At 52.9% G+C, this 22,251-nt stretch overlaps 2 protein-coding genes across 6 annotated transcripts; both read right to left on the bottom strand.

Moving 5' to 3' along the window:
• Positions 1-1,508: 1,508 nt before the first annotated feature.
• Positions 1,509-11,121, bottom strand: LOC116965564 (complement receptor type 1-like). Of its 2 annotated transcripts, XM_042799914.1 has the most exons (12): positions 10,633-11,118; positions 10,334-10,519; positions 9,533-9,629; positions 8,830-8,912; positions 7,691-7,882; positions 7,073-7,255; positions 6,329-6,514; positions 6,112-6,205; positions 5,677-5,762; positions 4,842-5,048; positions 4,425-4,448; positions 1,509-3,990 (listed from the first exon to the last, which is right to left on the bottom strand). In XM_042799914.1, the coding sequence occupies exons 1-12, from the start codon at positions 10,682-10,684 to the stop codon at positions 3,947-3,949; spliced, it is 1,434 nt and encodes a 477-aa protein (XP_042655848.1). In that variant the 5' UTR covers positions 10,685-11,118; the 3' UTR covers positions 1,509-3,946. The 2 variants fall into 2 exon arrangements, with proteins under 2 accessions (XP_042655848.1, XP_042655849.1); XM_042799915.1 differs by lacking the exon at positions 4,842-5,048 and having other exon boundaries at positions 10,633-11,121.
• Positions 11,122-12,516: 1,395 nt separating this feature from the next.
• On the bottom strand, positions 12,517-21,691 carry LOC122154078 (complement decay-accelerating factor-like). Of its 4 annotated transcripts, none has more exons than XM_042799910.1 (15): positions 21,133-21,691; positions 19,955-20,146; positions 19,117-19,308; positions 18,783-18,879; positions 18,528-18,613; positions 18,039-18,206; positions 17,381-17,452; positions 16,770-16,796; positions 16,014-16,077; positions 15,723-15,833; positions 15,279-15,464; positions 14,921-15,016; positions 14,136-14,234; positions 13,148-13,347; positions 12,517-12,987 (listed from the first exon to the last, which is right to left on the bottom strand). In XM_042799910.1, exons 1-15 carry the CDS (start codon positions 21,200-21,202, stop codon positions 12,983-12,985), a joined length of 1,665 nt encoding a protein of 554 aa, XP_042655844.1. In that variant the 5' UTR covers positions 21,203-21,691; the 3' UTR covers positions 12,517-12,982. The 4 variants fall into 4 exon arrangements, 3 of the variants coding, with proteins under 3 accessions (XP_042655844.1, XP_042655843.1, XP_042655845.1); XM_042799909.1 differs by having other exon boundaries at positions 18,039-18,230; positions 21,133-21,690; XR_006165994.1 differs by lacking the exons at positions 12,517-12,987; positions 13,148-13,347 and having other exon boundaries at positions 14,142-14,320; positions 14,478-15,016; positions 18,039-18,230.
• Between the last annotated feature and the right edge of the window lie 560 nt (positions 21,692-22,251).

The following is a 22,251-nucleotide window of genomic DNA, read 5'->3' as shown; positions in this document are numbered from 1 at the left end:
TTTTTAAACCTTGCCAGGGCAGCCAGGTCACAGCACCTATGCTTACAGGACGGGAGGAGGTAAAGAAAGCCATACTGCAGTGCTGGAGCCAAGTTTCTGTAGGTTTTGACTATGCTGTCCCAAACAAGAGGGCACCTCGGGCTACGCGCCAGGCTTTCATGCCCTGCAGGCTTTCAGACTGAACATGCCAAACAGCACAGTCTTTTTTGACATTTTACTCCCCTGCCTCTTCTCAACACATTCCTGTTTATCACAGGAAGTTTCAGCTTGACAGAACTCAAACACAATCTATTATTGGAACACGTGCCTCGTCTCACTGCTGTAAGATGCCGTACCCATAACCAGCTTTACTTTGGCTGTTTAAACACGAGCGTCAAGCCCCTTTTTACAAGAAGCTGGGCAAGTTGTGAAAGACTCTCCATAGCCTCCTGGTACGAGGTTGTAGCTCCCTTTCCCCTGGCTGCTGAAGGGCACAGGGTGGCCCCCGTGCTACCCCAGAGGGTCTTTTCATTAGTGGAGGAGTTCAGAGGCTCTGTGATGCTCAGGGTCTGCCGTGCCAAGGTCTGCCTGGGACCAGCACAGAGCTCCTATCTGCCTCCGCAGGGAAAAGCAAAAGGATCAGCGAGGAGAGGAGCAGAGATGAGGAAGAGGAGGGCCATGAGAGGAAGGCCCCAGAGGCACGGACCTGCTGGTCCTCCTTACCTTGAGCCCCAGCCGCGGCGGCCAGGAGTAGAGCGGAGCTGCCCAGGAGGCAGAGGGCAAAGGCGAGCACCATGCTCCGGTCCCCAGCGCCAACTGCGCCTGCTGGGGGGCCGTGGGAAGATATAGGCACCCCAGTTCCCCCCACCGCCCCCCGCATGCGGAAGGAGCCGCAGCTGTGGGGCTTCCCGGGGCTGTGGGACAGGAACCCGCGGGCTCCGCGGCCCAGGGTGGGCGCAGCCACCACCCCCGGGCAGGCTGCAGGTCCCACACGCCGCTTCTGCTGCTATTTTTGGCAGGGGAGCACATGCCCCTGGGACCCGCGGCATCTGAGAGAGGAGGCGGGGTGCAGGCACAGAGGTGCCGTTAGCCAAACCGTGCCCTCGGTGGAGAGCATCCTCAGGTGGGGAAGGGGCCCGGGTGCTGCCCCAAGTCCCCAGACGGTGACACAGCCCTTCCCAGGAACTGGCCCGGCTTGCCTGCCCACGCAGGGGAAGGGCAGAATGGGACATCCCCTCCACCCAGGCACGTGGTGGCAGCTGGGGACAGAGCTGTCCCTCAGGGCCGGGGGTGCTCGGGCCAGCGGGTGCAATGCACAGCCCAGCAGCCACGGACCCGACTCCTCCCGACCCAACCCTGGCTGCTCTAGGACTCATCCAAGCTGGTGCCATCCCTCGCTCCTGGCTGGAGGACCGAAAATCCAGACAGAACTCTCTGATGTAGGAGCAGCCGCAGCAACCTCCAGCTCCCCACCTCACATAGCAGAAGATGCTTTCTGAGCCTAAAACAAACAGCAAGACATGCATTACTCGAGTCTTTTTATCTGTTTTATTGACAACGAGCTTCCAATATTTACATATCCAACATTTATACTTCATAATTGCACTTGATAGGTTACACTCAGATTACAAGGTAAAATTATGTACAACTCAATTACAAACACCCGTAAGCTCCGTCACAGCATTCACAGTTTGGTTGCAGGGAGATTGTTTTCAAGCTGATTGCTAAATCAGGTCTTAAATCATTTGGAAAAACCACTCTGGACTATGCAGTAGGAGTAATTGTGCTGGGATTAAAATAACAAATCAGAACACAGCACCAAACTACAGGGCTTTACATTTGTGTTTTGTTCTAGTCACTCACATTGCTTATGGTAAGAGATACATAAAAATAACCAGCAAACTCCAAGTGCTTGTTTTGCAAGACTGGCTTCCGAAAACAGTATCTCGTGGTACCCCAGGGACAGCTGAACAGGGCAGTGCTCTGCTGGGAAGGGAGAACTTTGCGGGTCTATTCGGAACAAGACTAATGTGTTGATGGAAATGCATATTTGTGGTTTTCCCTCTAATTAGATGCATGTTCCTGTTAACAGGAAAGCACTGATGAAAACGCAGAAACAAAAAGTATATAGTAGACACATTTTGAATACTTCCCATTCCCAAGGCACATCATGAGAAGCTCACAGATGGGTGATTCACCTCTGCATCAGACAAAACCCGAAACGTCAAAACCTTGCTTTACCAGCAGCTGAAAGTCCTAGTGTCTCAATCTGGATTCAGGCTTAACAAGTTTAAATCCCATCACAGTTTTGTTTCCCTTCTAAGCAGGATTCCCACGAAACCTTCAAATCTTTACTTCATTTTACGAGATGCTACAAACCTCTTTTGCTTATTAAGTGATCGGGGAGCCAACACCAACATCACAACATGGGCTTTCTATCAGCCAAACAAATCAAGGGCACTTTTGCCCGCGCCTTTGGTTTAAACAAGGCGAGTGAGGTCCCATCACCCGAGCTGTCCTCGTGGCACTGCCAAAGCCTGGCTCAAGTTGGGGACAGCACGATTCCTTGCTCACCTCTACCCGCCCTCGCAATCCATCCTCACCACAGTGGGCAACTAGGTCAGGTCAGACAGGACGAAAACAAAGCACACAAGACGTGGGGTTTGCGTCCTGTTCCCCACGGAGGAGTGAATTAAGGCTTTGCCTTGATGTGCCTCCCTGCCTACTTCGGGCGCAGCGTCAGAGCAACAGTCGCGCCGTGCAGCTGCTCACCAGCCCTGCAGCGAGCGGAGCAAGAAGCCAAAAACCTGTGTTCTCTCCCCAGAATCACAGCGGCCCCGAGGCGCCCCGGGGCTGAGCTGGCACCTGGCCAACCCGTGGCAGGAGCCAGCACGGTCGGGGTGCACAGCACCACCTGAAAACGCCTTTTAGGTGCAAAGTCAGACGGCGATTCCCTGCTTCGGCGTCGCCCCAGGCAGGCGGCATCCCAGCAGAAAGTGAAAAAGTTCACACGCAGCCACTTTCTGAGGACTGGTGGCATCTGCCGCAACACCTGCGGGTTCTGCATTCGGCCCGGACACCACCTGCCTACGGACAAGCTCCGCTGCCCACGAGCGCCCACCCAGCTGCGATCCCCCGGGGCTCGCAGCTCACCGAAAGCTTCAGCACTTCAGGAGAAGCACTGAGTCACTGCAGAGACGAGAAGGGTGTTTCCTGCAAGGTACCTGCGGAAAAGCCTCGACGTGATACAAAGACAGTGGCGGGGCGGAGACCTTCAGCTGAAGTTTAAAAGTAATTTTAGTACATACAGGAAGAGTCAGAATAGTAGTTCTCTGTAATATGACATTTATATTTTTTTCTCTCTGGTAAAATTAATGATCTGTAAGGATTGCTGTTTGCACAGTCTTGCCTTGAAGTAACGGCTGCAACTGTCCTTTTATATGAACATTTTCAGTGCTTTTAGTACTGACCAATTATACTCATTTGTATCAAATAATTTTTTTAGATATTCATCACTCACGTGAAGACATTCGCTGTTAATCCTCTCGGCAGCAGCAGCACTTCCTACCTCAGGACACTTAAGAAATCCCTGAATCTTGGTTAGGACCAGGCACAACATGAACTTAGCAGGGCTGAGAAACTGAGCATGCGGAGCTACCCAAAGTGCAGGGTTTTCTTGAGCCGACTCTATTGCAGCGGGAAGGTCTTTGGCATCATTGCGACTTCGCCGGGGGATAACCGCACTCCATTTCCGAAGGGCATTCGCAGCTGGGTGGCAGAGATCCCCCCAGCCCCGCGCCCAAAAGCGCGAGCGCTTCCCGGGCAGCGACACGGGGCAGCGGGGCCTCGCCGGCCGAGGTCTGCTGGTCGCTGCTTCAAGGCCAATTTCACAGGAGGGAAAAGCAGGGCGCTGGGATCAGCGTGATTAAGTCTACAGACCCCTTCCCCGCTGTGCCCGTTCCCTCATCTAGACGTTCATAATCAGCATCGCCAGGAGGAGGGGGAAGATTCCTACAAGAGACAAATAAGGAGCTTCAGTCTTCACTCCAAACATACTCAACTATCTTTTCCCACCCTGCTCCCCTTTACCTTCTCCCTCTTTTCACAGCATGATCTTAAAGCAACAGACATGTAAATGCAGCAACAACAGGCATGTAAATGCAGCAACAACAGGCATGTAAATGCAGCAACAACAGGCATGTAAATGCAGCAACAACAACGGGCACGTAAATGCAGCAACAATGGGCACGTAAATACAGCAACAACCAGCACGTAAATACAGCAACAACCGGCACGTAAATACAGCAACAACGGGCATGTAAATACAGCAACAACAGACTGTAGCAGGCGGCTTTTAAGCCTATTTCAAGAGGAACACACAGGAGACAATGACATAAAGATAAGCAAGAGCACAGTGCAGGGGTTCAGGAATATGTATTACTTACCAACAATGATCATGTTCGCTCCACCTGGAAAGGAAGCGAGCCAAAACGTGAGACTCAGCACCCATTCAGCACAGCAATTCATCAAACTACACAACATGCAGTATCTCAAGTTGGAGCCAACGCATACGGAAGACAATTCAGGCAACAAGACAGGACCCCCGCACAGCCCAAAGCCACAGATGTTTCCCTGTTAAAACCCAGATGTATTTACCAGGATACATCCCACTAGCCTGCAAGTCCATGCCACAACCTAATTGTGTTCTTTTGGCATTAGATTTTAGCTGAAGCTGCTTCAGGAAGCATCAAAGGCTTACTCTGTAGCAGACTTACCCGATTTGAGGATTCACAAAGGAAGGAAAAAAATAGGTATTTTGAAGACAGAGAGAAGGCAGCAAGACAGACACAGGGGATAGTCACCTCTGCATTCAGGAGCAGGCTTGCTCCAGACACCCCCATACTGATCTCCTGCAACACACTGAAGAAGGGCTGCCCCAACAAGGCTGAAGCCATCGCTGCATTTATAGACTACAACAGAGCCGTGGCCAAAGTCTCTGCCCTTTGTGCCGTTGTGCATCCCATTGTCAATCGTGGGGGGCTCTTCACAGAGAATGTCAGGGAGCTCTCCTACAGAAGGAACATCAGCAAGAGTGTGAGTACTTCTCCTAACCGAAAAGGTGAGGAGCTGTGTGGGGAGGAGGTGGTACAGCCCAATGCCACGCATCTCGCAGCAACTGAAAAGACTTTGAGCTTTCTTACTTGGTACTGGGCCTCAGTTACTGGTCTGTTAGCCTCAACTCCAGGATCTCATCCCATGAAATAAGCCACTGAAGTGTCTAATCAGGCTAGAAGAAATGTTTCAGCCACTTCTAGCTTCACATAGCACAATACGCTGACTTCGTAACACCTGATTTCAGCATTATACCAAACTGAGTGGACAGAGTTCTAACATCCAATTATTTACATCTTTCCCTGGTAACTAGAGAAAGAAAACTTTCCTCCTGTGACTTCTTTTTTTCCTATAATTTCTGCTTTTCCCTTGCTCCTTCCACTTTGCCAGCATAATTTCTGAATTGGATGAGAATATCACACCTAAGACCTCACAGCATGAGTTAGTATTGAAATCCTGAATTTTACAGTTGATTGAATTAAGAAGCACAAGTAAGAGCAGCCCAAGCCCACCAGCAAGGCAGCCACACCAACGCAATTCCAACTACTATCTCAGCGGCTCTGTGCAGGGTTTTTCCCCTCTTACTTTCACAGTACGGAGGTGCTGTATCCCAATCAACTCCATTTCCTGATACCACACATTTGGCAGAAGATGACTCCTTTAATTCATACCTAAAGAAAGAGAAGTTTAGTACTTCCCAGGAAACCCAGAATGGGTTCTTTCCCTGCCTCCCCACCACTGCATGCGGGCGAGTTATTAACCAGAAGTTGCCCCTTCTGTGAAACGGGATCTGGCCACATCAAAGCCCCTAAATAAGGGCACTGCTAAGAGCTGAACTGAAGCAGTTCACTGCATTACCAAGCACACACGTGTTGCCACATGCTCATCTCACTGAAGACAGAATATACAATTTCACTGAAGACTTGCACTGGGAAACTGGGGGTGTGTGTGGATGTTCCTGCCTGTGATCCCTGTCTTCTGGCCCCTGAGCTGGTCCCTTTTCAGCAGTGATCCACTCACCCAGGATGACAGGTGAACGTCACAACTGTCTCAAACAGGAAATTGTCCGCAATCACGTCCCCGTTCGCTATCGTGGGAGGAGTACATTGCTGTCCTGGAGGAAAAGCAAGCACCACGGAAATGGCTTCAAACCCAGAGACTCGAATTTCAGAGTAACATCTCAAGCGTTTACAGATCACTTGCACAGTCAGGACAGGAGGGGAACAGAGATACTCACGTATACAGAAGTCTGGGTCTGCAGACCAGGTTTTATCAATCAGACAAGTGACAACAGAGGTCTTCCCACTTGCTGCAGTATAACCCGGTTTACACCGATAGCTCAGCTTAGTTTCAGCAAGAGAGCTGTTACCCACGGTGCTTGTTAACTCAGCGAAAGGGAAGTGTGGGGCAGGACCACAGAAGACTGAAAATTGGAGACAAAAGCAAGGTTAGTTACAGAAGAGAACCCAAGGGGTCTGCAATAGCACTAACCCACTGCATGTTTTGGAGCCCAAAACATTTAACTGTTTTAACGTCAGTATCTGGGTTACAGTTTGCATCCAACCGATTCAACAAACAGCAGCATATATCACAGTTTGCTTCACGGGAGGAAGGATGGAGATTGGGTATCTCTGCCTCAGAGATGCTCCTTCACTGACCGCCAACCCAACCTGCAGGACCCCAGTTCAGCTGAGCTCAGAAGCCAAACAGCCCCAGCAGGTCTGGCAGTTGGTGAAGCCTCTCAGGTGTAGCAGGCAATTTCACCTCTCCTGTCAGTGCACTTCTGGATCATTTGCTGCTCACAAATAAATAGCTTCAAGCCTAAATGCTTAGCTGGCCTGGGCTGTCACGCTGAGGACCGAAGCCAGCGTGCTCTGCAAGGGCACGGTGACAAGCACACAAGGTTTGGAAGCGGACCTACTCAACAGCCCTTAGACCTACTTCATTGCAATTGCTCAAGGAAATAACTGTTGGTACTCACTTGGGTCACATGTTGGCAGAGGTGGCTTCCAGGTGTTTTCTGCTTCACAAGTAACTACATTACTACCATTCAATAAATAACCAGGTTTACACTCAAAAGTCACTGAATTTTTATACGTGTGCTCAGTGCCAAAGCCAGATAACTTTTTCCCATTTTTCACTTCTGGATTTTTACATCTGACCACTGGAAGTGAAGATAAGACAATAAGAATTTTTATTACAAGAAGCAAAACCCCTGCAGCAACACCAGAGGTGTTACACAAGAAGCTTACAAAGAGAACTGCTGTTCTTATCACTCTGAGAGAGGCAGGTCCCCAGTGGGGTGCAAGTACACGAACAGACACGTCATTAAGGAACTGCACATGCGAGAGCTTCGTTTTTCATTTGCAGGAAGCCCTGGGCATGGGCAGGGAGAGGGATGCTTTCTGTGGGCTGAAGAATCCATTAAACCAAGCCCTGCCTCTGACCATGACTTGGGTGGCCACTGCATTAAGCTTTCCAGGAATCCTTTTAGACTCAAATCAACCTCCTCACATTTGGCAGCCCATCAGGCAAGTACAGATCGGGAGAGGAATGAGAAACAAAGTCAAAAGAATAAGGAGAGAAAGAAAGCAGCTACCTTTGCATTCAGGGGCTGGACTACTCCACACTCCGTTGAGGTTGTCATCCGTCATGCAGTGAATCGTGGCATCTCCAATAAGAGAAAACCCCTTGTTGCAGCTGTAGGTTACAGCCATGCCAAAGGTGAAGTCTCTGTCCCCATCAGTGACCTGCCCGTTCTTGATCACAGGAGGTGGTAAACAGGGAATAACTGCAGGGGAAAGGAGCCGCAAGAAAATGCAAGAACATTTCCACCAAATAGGAAACTGAGGTCTACCTACTAAAAACCAATAAAACAAAAAAACAAACCCAACATCCCCCCCAAAAAAAGAAGCCAAATTAAAACCAGGGAAGCAGTCCTCAAGCAATCATCATCTCAACCTAAAGTTCTGAATGCGCCTTTAAATTCTGAACGTTTTCCAAGGTTGTTTTTTTTTAAATGGATAAATGGCAAAACAACATCTATTGTCCAACAGGCTTTGTGGAGGCAAATAAACATGGTCCCCCCAAGCAGTTGGGACCCTCACCCGCTGGTGACGGCATTGCTGCCCTTCACTGTGCTACCAAGGACGAGGCCAGAATATCCATCACAGCAGCAAACTGTCTGGACTAGCACTGATACCGTCTCTGTGTATAGGCTATACATATGTCCATCTCTACCCGATGGCCAGGCCCATCCAACAGGACGCTAAAAAAGCCCAGATGGCTCCAACAAAACTCTCAGCATTTATTTTGCCTTTGAAAACGGAGATTTTTTTTTGACATGCAGTCGTGTCTGAAGGCACCCCAGTCCCGGTCAAGCGCAGCAATTCAGCAAGGGCTGCCTGACAGAAAACACAACACGAGTGCTGCAGCGTCCACACCAGCCTGGCAGAGAGCTTGCTGCGTGCCCACGCTGGGCAAACAAACAGCCTCGGGAGCTGCTTTTCTCACAGATCTGTCACCAACATCCACAGATCCTCCTTAGTATTTAATTTCCATTCCCTGCTCCACCGAGAGTGCTTGTTTGGGGGAGAGGTAAGGAGTCAGTCTCATTAAAGGCCAATATTTGCATTAGGTGCCAAGAGGAGAGCATCCAGCTGCCATTCCCCAGACTACCAGATATATTGTAATAGCTTCAAGGAAAAGAAGTACACAAAACATTTAAGAGCTGCTTACTCTCACAGTATGGATTGCTATCCCAAACAACTTCATTGTTTCCAAGTACACATTTTGCAGATGACTTTCCAATTAATCGGTACCTAAGAAAAGATTGAATCTCTTTAAAAAAATTAAAAAATACTTGGGAAATTCGGATATACTTTCTAATGGTATTCTCTGGAGGAGGTGAACCCTAAAGGAAAATCAGCTAGCCCTCCTATAAAATACAATTCTCTTAAAACCTAAAGAAATACAATATATGATGCAGTTAGAGGAAACTTTACACTTGCAGTGGGTGGACACAAGCTCACAGGACAGCATCCTCACCCTGAGTCTGTTCAACCCCATGCTGTGGAGTGGCAGATCCCAACTTATTTTCGGAGGTGTCACTGACAAACCTTAACAACCCTCCTTCCCTCTCGCCCCACTCCTGGCACCCCCAGGACACCCCTTTCCTGAGACCCCTTAGTGAAGACGGGGACAGCTGGACCCACTGCACAACAGCAACCGCTGAATTACCAAAGAGCACCAACAGGAAACGAACAAAATCCTTTGCAAAGCAGCCAAAAAGCAATCTGCAAAGACCGTGTTCTCGTGCCCAGAAGAGAACCAGCAGGAGAGAGCCTGACCCCCCAGCTCCCCACCCCAAACACCTCCTGCCGTGCCCGTGCTTGCCACGCACACGGCCCCCAGCTATAAAAAACCCGGGGCCAAGGCTTACCCGAGGTCACAGGTGTAGGTTATTGTCGCCCCAAACAGGAGGTTGGTCGTGTAGTTAAACTTGCCATTCGGGATGTCCACTGGACCGCACGACTTCCCTGGAAGGGCAAACGATCAGCATTAGCTTTGTTTTATAGTGTGAGAGTGAAATGGAGGTGACGGTGCTCGTGCGGGTCTAACTGACCATTGATCAGGCACCTGAATTCCCTCATGAGCAAGTACCAGCACTTTCAGAAAAGATGCAAGATCCACAGTAACTTCTGAGGAATTGAAAGTTAAAAGAAAGTAACAGCGCAAATAAAGCTGAGGACAACTGAAAAAAGCCACGGTCTATATGCTTACTGAGAAAGGAAACCCCAGCGGGCCCAGGGCAGAGGTCTTGGCGCATACGGAAAGGAAACAGGGTGAGGAAGAGGATGGGGAAGGACCCACTGACCACCCTAGGGCCGGTACAGGTACATTGCCACCGGGACAACAGGCTCCCACACCCTTTTCCACACGGTACCTTGTTTCTGTGCAAATATATTACAGTATTTACACTCTGCCACCAGGTGGTAAAGGAATTAAGAAGGGCAGAGATCATCTCCCAGAGATTAGCGTTTCTAAGGGGGAAGGGCAGCCCCCCCGGCCGGCACGCGGGGGGGTCGTTCTCAACTGCCCTAAAAATAGCAACCCGGGGAGCATCCTTCCCAAGTGTCCCGAGACACGAGTGGGCTCTGAGGTGCAGCAGGGGATGTGCACATGCCCCCCCCCCCCCCCCCCGCCCTCCCCCCAACCCAGGAGCCCGCGAGGGGGGACCCACCGATGCAGAAGTCGGGGTTCTCTGACCAGGTGGAGTTGTCGAGGCAGGTGACCACGGGGGCCTTGTCCCTGGCCACTGTGTACCCCGGGCGGCACCTGTACCTCTGCGTGGCCCCCACGGCGTAGGACTGCTCCGGGGGCGTGAGGGGCTCCGCAAAGGCAAACCTGGGCGGCTGCGGGCACTCACCTGCGGGATGAAAGGGGCGTGGGGAGGGTCGCTTTAGCCCTTCCCACGCAGCCCCAGCCCCCCCACCCCCCCCCCCTTCCCACGCGGAACCATCCCCACGGAGCCCCGCTCACCCCACGCTCCGGGCAGGACCAGCAGCACGGCGCAGACCCAGCGCAGCTCCATGGCCGTGGCCGCTCCGCGCCCGGCTCCGCGGGACTGCGCGCAGCGCAGAGCGCGGCCCTTTCCGGGGCGGGCAGAGGTCGGGCCGGCCCCCGGCTCCCGTCGCAGTTGATGCTCAGCGGTTTTGTTGTTTTCTCTTTTTTTTTTTTTTTTTTTTTTTTTTTTTTTTTTTTTTTTCCCACCCTCTCCCCAGTTCTCGAGGTCAACGGGGACTTGGGCTCCGCGGCTCCCCCCGCGGCGGCTCCCACGGCGCGGTCGCTTTCTCCTTTATCGGCTACGAAACGATGCTGCTGCACAGCCGAGAAGCGGCAAACCACAACTGGCTGGAGCGGGGGTCGGGTCCCTTTTTCCCCCCTCCTTTTTTTTTTTTTTTTTTTTTTTTTTTTTTGCCCCGGGAGGGGTTTACCTGGGCGGGGAGTCACCCAGCACCACTCCCCGTGACGCCAACGCGTGGGAGCCTCTGCCTGACGAGGGCCCCGTGTTCTTGGTGGGGCCACCCCATCGCCCTGCCCTTGGTCCCCAGCTCAAGGGCAGCGGGGGCCCCCCCCCCCCGGCGCACCGCCACACCCGTGGTGCACCGTGCAGACCTTGTCTACGTCTTCTCTTTATTGCACCTCGCCCTCTGCGTCACCCAGGTGAGGTTCAGGGCACGGTGCACCCACCACTTGGCACCCAGGAACAGCCCCAGCTCCCGCCAGCCCCACGCTGGAAGGGATGATCCGAAGGGGACAGCGAGGGACAGCAGCCAGGGCGCGGGGCAGCTCGGGTGCTCAGAGGGCCGTTGCCTCGTCCTCTCCTCAATCTGGTATCAGGGCTGCACCCGTCAACAGAAGCCCACGGAAATGGGATGCGTCCCAGTTTGAACAAACACAACAGCAGAATCAGAGAACTGCGCCGCACCTTCCTGGCCGACCTGCGGCACTGGCTGACTCCTGCCAGAACACCAATAAACCCCGTCTGTTGGCAAACACTAATAAATTGTAGAATCCTAGAACGGTTTGGGTTGGAAGGGACCTTAAAGCCCCCCCAGTGCCCCCCCCTGCCCCGGGCAGGGCCCCCTTCCCCCAGCCCAGGGGGCTCCCAGCCCCGTCCAACCTGGCCTTGAACCCTTCCAGGGAGGGGGCACCCACAGCTGCTCTGGGCACCCTGGGCCAGCGCCTCCCCCCCCGCACAGGGAACAATTTCTTCCTTCTATCTAATCTAAATCTGCCCTCTGTCAGTTTAAAGCCATTACGCCTTATCCTATCACTACCTGTCCTTGTAAAAAGTCCCTCCCCACCTTTCCTGTCCCCCCTTTAAGCCCTGGGAGGCCACTCGAAGGTCTCCCCGGAGCCTTCTCTTCTCCAGGCTGAACCCCCCCAACTCTCTCGGCCTCTCAGCAGAAAGGCAATTTTTACAGCTTCTGTATTATAACGGTTAATTTTGTCTCCATGTCAAAACAAAACAAGGAGTAAAGCCAGCAAACACCAAGGGGAGAACTGCTAGTTTAATCCTCTGAACTCCTTGCTGGAGCGGCAGCCTGTTTTTTTGGGTAGAAAATCCAACCAGTGCAGGAATACTCGGGGTCGGCAGTGGGTCGTTGTACCCGGAGAGGAGCACACACCTTCCCGGGCAGTGGCTCTGCTCCAGCAGCGCTGCCTCCCCTCCCTCATCGCGGTTCCCAGGAAGGGCCAGGCGCACTGCTAGGGACAGCGGAGCAACGTGCCAGCAGCAATTACCTGAGCAGCTGATTACATCCAGCAAAAAATGAGACTGCAAAATCATTTTAAAGCGCTCTGTGAGAAGGTTTGCATAGTGAATATGAAGAAAAAACATCCAAGTCAGGATACTAGTGCTGCTTATTTTATATTCCTTTTATTTACAAAACAGTTTTCCTATAAATACTGCAATTGGCGCACTTGTTTCTGCACACCAGTAAAGGAACCCCAGTAAAAAAGTAGTTTAAAAGATACGAGTAAATCTTGCAAGATTGTGCAAAGAGGGTGTTTACTATGAAATTCTTTTCCTAGTGGAAGGAAACGTTTACTGAATTTTTAAAGCCTCACTTTAAGAGCTGCAAAAATTGTTTTTTCATACTAAAACAAACAAACCAGTAGGCATGAAGCCAGCGTGGAGCTGGATTTGAAGTATGTTTGATCTTCCTGCTTCTTTACAAATCCTTGCTTGTGAAGTCAGACACTCGATGTCAGGTGCCTTATTGCACTCAGAACTTGGCCCCGGGCAGTGCCAGGGGTTGGTGCAGCACCTCTCCCTTCTCTCCCACCGGCTTCGTGCCGCTAAGGGGGCTACAGCCGCCGGCATTTATCCTGCAACAGGGAAACGAGAGGTTAATTGGGGTTAGTCGCTGCGAGCTGCAGCCCCTCGGCTTTGGGAGGAAGGACCTTTGCAGCCTCTGCTCCGTGGCACCTTGGCCCCCAGCCGCGGGGACCCGAAGGGCGTTTTGGGTGCCCCCGCGCAGGTCCCTACCGTGGGGTGCCTGGCAGAGGTGCGCGTGGGTGGGCGCCGCGCAGATGGGGCAGACGTGGCAGCTGGGGGTGCGGCGGGGGACGAGGTGAGCCAGGGTCCCCTCTGGGGCCAGGGGACACACGGGGCAGCTCGCCGTGTCGCTGTGGACAAGGGAGAGGTGCAGCCGGTCGGCGCAGGGCGGGCAGACGGGACCCCGCGGGCTGTGGAGAGAGAGCCAAGGGTGAGCCCCGACGGGCTCAGCTCGGAGAGTCTTCCTCGCCAAGCCACACCGCACAGGCTCCAGCACCACAAAAGCTAGTTTCATTGACAATTTCCAAGATACTAACTTTTTAAGCTCAAACAAGTAGCGATTTATGGATGCAAAACTGAAGCGGCTCCTCCAGGGTTAGGGCTAATAGCAAGCGGAACAAGCACTCACAGGAACAGCATGAAAGAAACGACTGGTAAAAAGAAATTCATATTTACAAAAGCTAAAGCAGGTGGATGCACCCCTGAAATCATGTTTATTTCAATCAAGTATTTATCTGAATTTGCCTCTGCCAAAGATGACTCTGTTAAAGAAGCTTTCTGAGCCCGAGAGAACACAAGACTCACGTGGGCAAGTGTCAAAAAATAACCTGAGCATAGAGCAGCACTTTGCTCACCTCGCCGCTGCGCTGCCCCAAAGCAACCAACCGTGCCTAAGGGTGGAAAAAAGCACCCGGCACTTGGTGAACACAAGGCCCCCGCTGCGGGGGCTCTTACAGCACGCCGGCTTTTTACAGCTCAACCAAACACAGAGCTCCACCACGGGCCAGAGCAGCCACGAGGCCGAGCCAAGCGAGGATGGCTGGGGGAGCACAAGCTGATTCAGAGACGTACAAGGAAACCGCGCAAGCGCTGTCCAAATAAACCTCACACCGGTTTCCCCTCCCTCCGCTTGCAAGCAGGCGGCGCGTTTTTATCCTGATGCAGAGCCATAAGCAAGAGGAACCAACCGCGCACTCACCCCTCGGCCGGCTGCTCCCCCGGGGCCGCGGGTCGGGTCTCGCACGGGCCGAGGTGTGCGCGCAGCCAGCTTTCACAGACGGGGCAGACGTGGTGGTCGCTGTGGAGAAGCACCCTTGAGGACGTGCCTCGAGTCTCTCCAGGGAGACTCAAAAATCACCGTGAAGTTCGGCACCTCCAGCTTCCCTGCAACCGTCCCAGGCAGGATGAAAACTTGGCATTAGCTCTAGCACAAACCTCCCTCGCTTTGCCAAAATGTATGAGCCGTTTCTTTGCCTCTTCTGAAACACACTCCATAAACCCCGACTCTCCTTATAGCTAGAGCCCCGGGTCCCAACCTCACCTCATCCAGCCTGCAAACGCTGCAGCTCGGCGCTGCCCTCGCGGAGCGGAGGGCGGCTCGGTGCCAGCCCCGCATGCCGAGCACTGCGGGAAGTGTCCGGGCAGCGCAGAGCACGGTGCAACTGCCCGAGAGCAACACAAGGAAAGAAACAGGAGAAACGCCTGCACGTGCTGAATGCCTTTTAAAAGCACTGAAAGAACAAAGCACAAAAATTGCCCGGAGCTCCTTTGTTGTAGGGGAATAAAAGCAGAGATTAGTGTTTCAAAAGTAATTAAATGCTGTAATATTCAGCACAGTATCAAAACAGGAAAGTGGTGGGAATAAATAAGGAGGTGTAGAATACCCTTATTTTCTACTTGAATAAATACAGTTCTACTCCACGCTGAAATTATTTTTATTCGAGCCCACTGTGGCATCTGTGTATTTTTAAGTGGAAGACAGACCTTTCATGGTCCATGGGCTGCTCCGCCTCACTCCGCTCTGGAGCAGCTTCTCCTGTGCCCTCACCCCCCAGCTCATCCGCGGCTTTGGCAGGAATGCTGGATGCAGAGAAGGAGAGAAAACAACCTGAATCCACCCGAAGGCATGGCTTTCCAAGAACGACTACTGCCCTATGGACCCACTGTTTTCTAAATAGGACATTTTTTCAGCTGCTAAAAACGATGGACTTAACTTAAACTGCAAACCCTGCTCTATCCGTGTGTCGATGCTTTCCCTCCCCACCCCGGTGGAAAGCGCTGATTTGCTTTGCACAGAGCCGTGCAGGGGGAGCAGGAGCAAGCGCCCGGTCGGCCGCGGTACCTTGTGCCCGCGGGGCTTTGGCTCTCGCCGACGCTGGGGATGGAGAAGGAGCGCGGGGTGCCGGGCTGGACGCCCAGCCAGTCCTCACAGGCAGCACAGCCGTGGCGCGGGGGCTCGGCGCGGGGGGCCAGAGCGGCGTGCACCCGCTCTTTGCAGGTGGGACACACATGGCAACTCGTCGTGTGGCTGCGGATGAGAGAGAGATGGGGGGGGGGGATCCCTCCTGTCGAGCCCCGAGAGCAGCCGGCGAACGCCAAGCCCTCCCGTGAAGCAGCCGTTGCCTCTTCAGCGAGACGTTGGCATTTTAGAGGCAAAAACTGCATCCAGATGTGCCGCACCGGTGTGGCCGGGCACGGCAAGGTTCCTAACTAGAAAGAGGTGAGATCCCGGGGTGCAGTCAGAAGAGCAGCACGAGATTTTGGGCAGCTGAAGAAGCAAACCTACCAAAAATAGGAACGCCATGGCACAGGCTGCTTCTCATCACCCGTTATCATTGGGTGCATCAGTGGATCCTTTCCCTTCATCTCGTGCTTTTGTAAATGCATATTGTAAGAGCTGAGGGGACAGAAAGGAGAAAATTCATAGAATGAAAAGCAACTTAGCAACATGGAAAGATAGCACTAACCATGCAAATATGTACTGAAGGTAATTACTATCACTCAGACCTTCAAAGGAAATACCCAGTTATCCTTAGGGAAAGTTATGATTTATGAGGGGCAGCTGGGGCTCACTTACTCTTTTTTTCTGTCTTTGCATCTCATGATGATGCCAACTAGAATTCCAAGGACTACAGGGGGAACTAACAAAGAAAGAAGAAAAAAAAAGAAAAACAAACAAACAAACATACAAGCAAATTTGTTATGTAATTTAAGTGAAAGACAGCAGTTTGGTAAAAGACTGGCAGCAAAATTCTCTGCTCGGGGGCTGCCTGTCAGCACTCAGAGGCTCCTCTCAGCCCGAATAATGCAAAACCCCTCCTGTGTCTCTGAACACAGAAACCGCTGCTGAGTGCGGTGCCATGCTGAACTTGTTAATGGTGTGAACCTCATTTATTTAGTGCTTTTATAGGCAGCCTCCTGTTTCCTTTGTATTTTAAACATACTCATCATTTTTAGTACTTGATCTCTTTTGCAACAAGGATGTTTCAAACTTCACTAATCTCTTATCTTTCAATGTCTGCCAAGGCCTTTTAAAGCAACTTTATCAATTAAAGACTGACAGGCTGTACGGGTTTTGGCTGGCTTCTCACACTGGTTTCTTTCATTTCATCCTCAATTAATGTAACATTTTATACTAAGACACAGATAATCCATCCAGTTGCTTGCAATGCTGCTGCATTACCCAACAGCAGAAAAACCCCCGAATCCTGCCCAGAGACACTCAGTACTAGAGGTAGTGAAACGCATAAACCAAAACCACCAACTCCAGGTATTTAACAGCAAATAACAGCTTTGAGTTTGGGAAATATATTTTCAATTTTAAACTACTTACCAATGCAACTAGGGATGAGGATACTCGCTAGAGAAGAAAATAATGAAACTGATGTTAAAAAAGTGAAGCCAACAATGCTGATAACTAAGCAGGGAAGCTCCTTAATCTATGCCCACAGAACAATATTATTCAAACCCAGACAACCATACACTGCTGAGAAGACAAAATACTATAAAACAATCTGTCATTCACTACTACACACGTCATTATGCTCCTCTGGAGTCCCTCACCCCTCCTCTCTCCACTGATGGAGCTGAGGTTTGTAGCTCCAGGCTGCCTCCACCCTCAACATTGCCCAAATACAGCCAAGATAACGTTAGTGGTTTCTACAGAGCTGCTCAGCTGCACGGAGAGAGATTTGAGCACCAAAATCTACCCCGTACCATGTCAGCTGAGGAGTCACTCAGCTGGGAGCAGAGAGAAAAGGGGATTAGACCAGGGAACAAGCCTGTGCAACCCCCTTAGAGATTTGAAGATAGACCCACCGAAAGAAATGAAGAAGGCACAACGAGAGCAGAAAATCAACAGTGTGTGGTCATAGGCACCCAGTGGGGGTGCAATTACAGCAATTAAAAGGACTCTGAAGCAGAAAGCCTCTCCTGAACTCTTACCTAGCCAGTAAGGATTCTCTGCTATTTTCTCTTCTGAGGGTTCAGTGTGTTTTGTCACTGCTGTAGTGCTAACTATAGAGAGAAAAAAATAAAGGAAAACCAGTCAAAGATATATTTTATATAATTCTCCATTTATACATAATATGTATAATACTTCAGTGAGGAGTAAATGTAGCACGGGCAGGTGACCTGTGCATCTGTGGCTATGACAGCGAGAGCTGTGGAAAAGACACAGGGACCTCTCGGTGACAAAACCAGCCTGATGGATAGAGGCGAGCCTGCTGCCCCACTCGGCTTTCGTGCTCGGCTGTTGCTGGACATCAGATATGTATCCGTTCTGAGGTTTAGTCCACCAGCTTTGTAGTTACTGATACACTTCACGCATTGTTTATGAAAATTCTGCCTGTTCCTCTTGAAGGGAAAAATGTAAAACTGTGTACGCCTGTGCTCGCGGTGTTCTGCAGCAGAGCCCGGCACCCTGCAGAGCACAGACTTGCCAACCATCGCTGCTGTAAGCAGGTGCTGCTCCCCTGGAAACAAACCCTACGGGAATGCCAGACTGGAGCCCTTCCCTTTCTGAGAGCAGGGAATTAGGGCTAATGAACTGCACAGCAAGAAAAACTACTCGGGAACAGGACGATCACCCCGTGATGCTCACCCCTGCATTCGGGAGGAGACCTGCTCCAGACGCCATCAACCCTGTTCTCCGTTGTACAACGAAGCGTTTCGTTTCCCACCAGCCGGAGCCCAGGGTCACACATGTACGTCACGACTGAGCCGTAGGTGAACTCCGTGCCGTTGCCATTGTGCTTCCCGTCGGGAATAGCTGGAGGCGGAGGGCAAGAAATAGCTGAGGGAGAAAAAGAAAGAAGCGCTGGACCCAGCGCTGCAGGGGGGTCTCCCCAGAGCGGAGCAGAGGGGGACAATCCCCTCCCTGGCCCTGCTGCCCCCCCTGCTCTGGCTGCAGCCCAGGGCACGGGTGGAAGGTCCCAGTGATGCTACTGGCTCGTCCCTGCTTTCATCCCAGCAGCTGTCTCCCTTCCAGAGATATTCACCTGACCTCGTTTAGTAAAATCAACACATGATTCGGTATTGCTGAGTTGGAATATTTGGTATTTCCAGTCAAGCGCTGCACAACTTCACTTACCCCGACAAGGTGGAATTTGAGTCCAGGCAACTTCACTTCCTCTTAGAGAACACCAGACGAGAGGCGACGCTCCCTTCAGTGTGTACCTGCGCGGTGAAAGGCACATCAGCACAGCAGTTTGTGGTCACCAGCCAAGGGCACGTCACCCCGGAGAGGTGCCGAGGACTCGGCAGGCAGAGCCCCTTGTCCCACCTCACACACCAGTGACTCTGGCCAGGTGACTGGGCCACAACGGGCAGCTAGCTTCGCACTCACCCACGGTTACAAACTACATCTGCTTTTGCACCGAACAGGTGATCATTTGTAATAACTTTGCCATGTTCTGGATTTGCTGGAATACCGCAAGATTTCCCTAAAAAAGAATAAGATTATGCTTAGGACACTACAAGGACACGGAGAAAGCCCACAGACATACTTTTCATGACAGTCTGGCAATGTCAAACCAGGCATCCGATGGTATTTCATGCTAAATGTCATTAAAAAAAAGACAATCCTAAAATATAAATCAGACGTGGCGCTTGGAACACGGCGCTGCGGATGCAGCTGTGGGAGGGCGCTGGGGAAAATGAAATGACATGGAGACACTCACTTTGACATAGCTCGGGAACTTCTGACCATGTTAAATTGTCAAGACAAGTGCTGGTGGGGGGCTGGTCAGTGGTGTTCTTATAGCCTGGACGACAAACATACTTCACCGTGATATTAACGTCATAAAAATTCTGCATTCCATCATCTTGTGATATTCTAGCGAAATGCACACGTGGTGGGCTTTGACAGCTACCTAGTGACAATGAAGACAGTCAAAGCGTACAGTTACAAAGAGAAAACAACAATATTTTGCATTCAGCTATGTATAAACATAAATCCAAGCGATAACGCACAAGCCTTCCTAAGAGTATGGGTATCACAGACGTTTTTAAGGAGGTGATTGATAATTTGTGTCATCCAGAGTTATTCCCAGATGTCTGTTTAATGGAAGATTATTTTAAATGTTAAAATTTGCCCTCTTTCAATCCTTCACCGGCTCAGTGCTCGCCTCCCTTGCCAGTTCCACCCGGGAAGCGTTTGAGGGGGGGGGAAGTGCAGCCAGTTCACACCGGGGAGGTTTGCAAACCCCCACGCCACCCCCTCCCACCCAGCTAACCCCGTCAGCGGTGCCAGCGCTCCCCCCGAGCTCTCCCCCCCCTTTCCTGGGCTTTCCCCAAGCTGTTGATGTATTTTTATTAACACGCAAGCGCCAGCACGTGGCTCCAGCAGACTCAGCGGAGTTAGGAAACCGGGTCAGTAAGAGATTCTCTGACGGCAACTCCATCATGCGTCACCTCGGATGAGGAAACTCTCTGAGCAGCGATTGCTAAAGCCGTAAATGTTTTCACAAGCAGCGCGCATCTCCAAGCAACTCAACTCAGAGCAAGCGAAAAACTTACGACCACAAAACTCCGGGAGGTTGGACCACTGGGAGTTTGCAAGGCACTGGATGGTGTCTGACAGCAAAGGGCGTTTAACAAAACCCGTGAGGCACCTGAACGTCACTTTGGAGCCCACCCTGAAGCTTCCCCTGTGTTTCGTGTCCTCCGGGGGCTCTGCGCGGCTTATGTTCGGCAGCGGCCCGCAGTCACCTGTAGTAAAGTAAAACTGGGTTTAGTGGGGCTTCTGCTGAAGCTCCGTGGGCAGGGCACAGCGCAGCTGCCCACACGGGGACGGCAGGGGAGCACGGCACACGCACCCACGACACACAGATGGAGGAGCAGAGCGTGTGTGGAGCACACGGAGCGTGGACACGCAGCCACGGAGCACATGCACAACCGCACATGGAGCATGCACACCCCCCCCGGAGCACACACACCCCACCCCACCCCCCCCCGGAGCACACGCATGCCCGCACACGGAGCACACGCATGCAAGCGGGGAGCACACACGTGGAGTGCACGCACCCCCACACGAAGCTCACACGCACACACCCCCACGGAGCACCCGCACATGGAGCACGTGCACACCCCCACGGAGCACCCGCACCCACGGAGCACCCGCACATGGAGCACATGCACGCCCCCACGGAGCACAGGCACACGCACCCACGGAGCGCGCACACCCACGGAGCACACTCACACCTGCACACGGAGCACACGCACCCCCACACAAAGCACGCATGCACATACACCCACGGAGCACATGCACACCCCCACGGAGCACCCGCACCCACGGAGCACCCACACATGGAGCACATGCACGCCCCCACGGAGCACAGGCACACGCACCCACGGAGCACGCACACCCACGGAGCACACTCACACCTGCACACGGAGCACACGCACCCCCACACAAAGCACGTGTGCACATACACCCACGGAGCACATGCACACCCCCACGGAGCACCCGCACCCACGGAGCACCCACACATGGAGCACATGCACGCCCCCACGGAGCACGCGCACCCGCGGAGCACACTCACACCTGCACACGGAGCACACGCACACACACACACCCCCCCCTCCCCACGGAGCACAGGCACCCTCACCCACGGAGCACACTCACACCCGCACACGCCCAGGGGGACAGGGCTCCCCACGCACCGCACGCCCCCTCTTCCCCCCCGCGGGCTCACCCCACGCCGCGGGCGGCAGCAGCAGCAGCAGCAGCGCGGGCAGGAGCGGACGGCGGCGCCCGGGGCCCATCGCTGCCGCCTCGGGGCGCCGGGAGCGGAGCAACGGCCGGGGCGCGCAGCCGGGGGCTCCCCGCCTTGCTGCGGGGGAGCGGGGCCACTCCCGGAGCCGCGGGGGGAGGAGGGGGCGGGGAGGGAGGGTGCTTGTTCAAGAGCACGCGTGGGGAGCTGCCGCCACGGGTGGACAGCGCCGGGAGGCGGCTGCCGGCGGCACCCTCGGCCCCGGGACACGCAGCCAAAAGCTGCGCCGCTCCCAAAGGGCTTGAACCCCTCCCCGGCCCCCTCCCGGCCGTCTCATCTCTGGGGGATTTTCTGATGAAAGTCTGCCCCGTGGCTGGAGGCGGGCGTGGGGCTGAAGTGGGCGGTTCTGCCCGTGTCTGCGCCAAGAGGCAGGCTGGGCACCCGGGGGAGCGGAGCGGGGCTCCCCAGCCCCCCCGCTGCCTTCAAATCGTTTCTCCGCAGAGTGACCCCTCTCTCCAGAGATATCAAGTCCCAAAGGAAAAGGAAAAAAAAACAAACAAAACAAAACAAAACAAAAAAAAAAAACCAAAACAACAACAACAAAACCAAACCAAACCAAACCAAACCAAACCAAAACAAAACAAAACAAAACAAAAACACAAAAAAAAACCCCACAACAACAAAAATCCAAAACAAAACCCCAAAAAAGGCAGCACGTGGGTGTTGCCAGGTCTGGCTGTGAGCCCCGCAGCGCACCCCGAAGCCGGGAGGGGTGGAGAAGGTCCCGTTCGTCCCCCAACACCAGCTCGGCTGCGTGCAGGGTCGAGAGCTGCATCCCCATCGGTGCCCCCCAGTGCATGGCCCAGGGAGCCCAGAGCAGCCTGGCGACATCAGCCCCCCCCCCCCCAAACCGTCTTCAGACATCCCCTGCCTGTCTGTAGGAACAGAGCTCCGTGAAAGAGAGGGTTTTCTGCAAGAAGAGAGAAGAGAAAAGGGCTTTTCTGCAGCCTGAGGGGTGCACAGGAGGCCAGAGGGCTGTAAATCAGCCCTGCTTTGGGGCTGCTAATTGAGCTGCTTTTGTCAACACCTCGCATGAAACAA

The sequence above is a fragment of the Tyto alba genome, unplaced genomic scaffold (assembly GCF_018691265.1).
Source record: "Tyto alba isolate M040663 unplaced genomic scaffold, T.alba_DEE_v4.0 Super-Scaffold_30, whole genome shotgun sequence".
NCBI lineage: Eukaryota > Metazoa > Chordata > Aves > Strigiformes > Tytonidae > Tyto > Tyto alba.
This window is presented reverse-complemented; position numbering and strand designations above follow the sequence as displayed.

What these genes read in the sequence shown, in the direction of transcription:
- LOC116965564 (XM_042799914.1), bottom strand. Translation starts at nt 10,684, where the DNA reads ATGGAGCTGCGCTGGGTCTGCGCCGTGCTGCTGGTCCTGCCCGGAGCG. An exon ending in TCTGCCAACATGTGACCCAA is followed by an intron (nt 6,515 to 7,072) that starts GTGAGTACCAAC and finishes TCCAATTTTCAG; the next exon opens with TCTTCTGTGGTCCTGCCCCA. An exon ending in GCCTGCTCCTGAATGCAGAG is followed by an intron (nt 4,449 to 4,841) that starts GTGACTATCCCC and finishes CTTCCTTTCCAG; the next exon opens with GTGGAGCGAACATGATCATT.
- LOC122154078 (XM_042799909.1), bottom strand. Translation starts at nt 21,202, where the DNA reads ATGGGCCCCGGGCGCCGCCGTCCGCTCCTGCCCGCGCTGCTGCTGCTG. An exon ending in AGTTCCCGAGCTATGTCAAA is followed by an intron (nt 18,880 to 19,116) that starts GTGAGTGTCTCC and finishes ATTCTTTTTTAG; the next exon opens with GGAAATCTTGCGGTATTCCA. An exon ending in AGAGAATCCTTACTGGCTAG is followed by an intron (nt 16,797 to 17,380) that starts GTAAGAGTTCAG and finishes TTTCTTCTCTAG; the next exon opens with CGAGTATCCTCATCCCTAGT.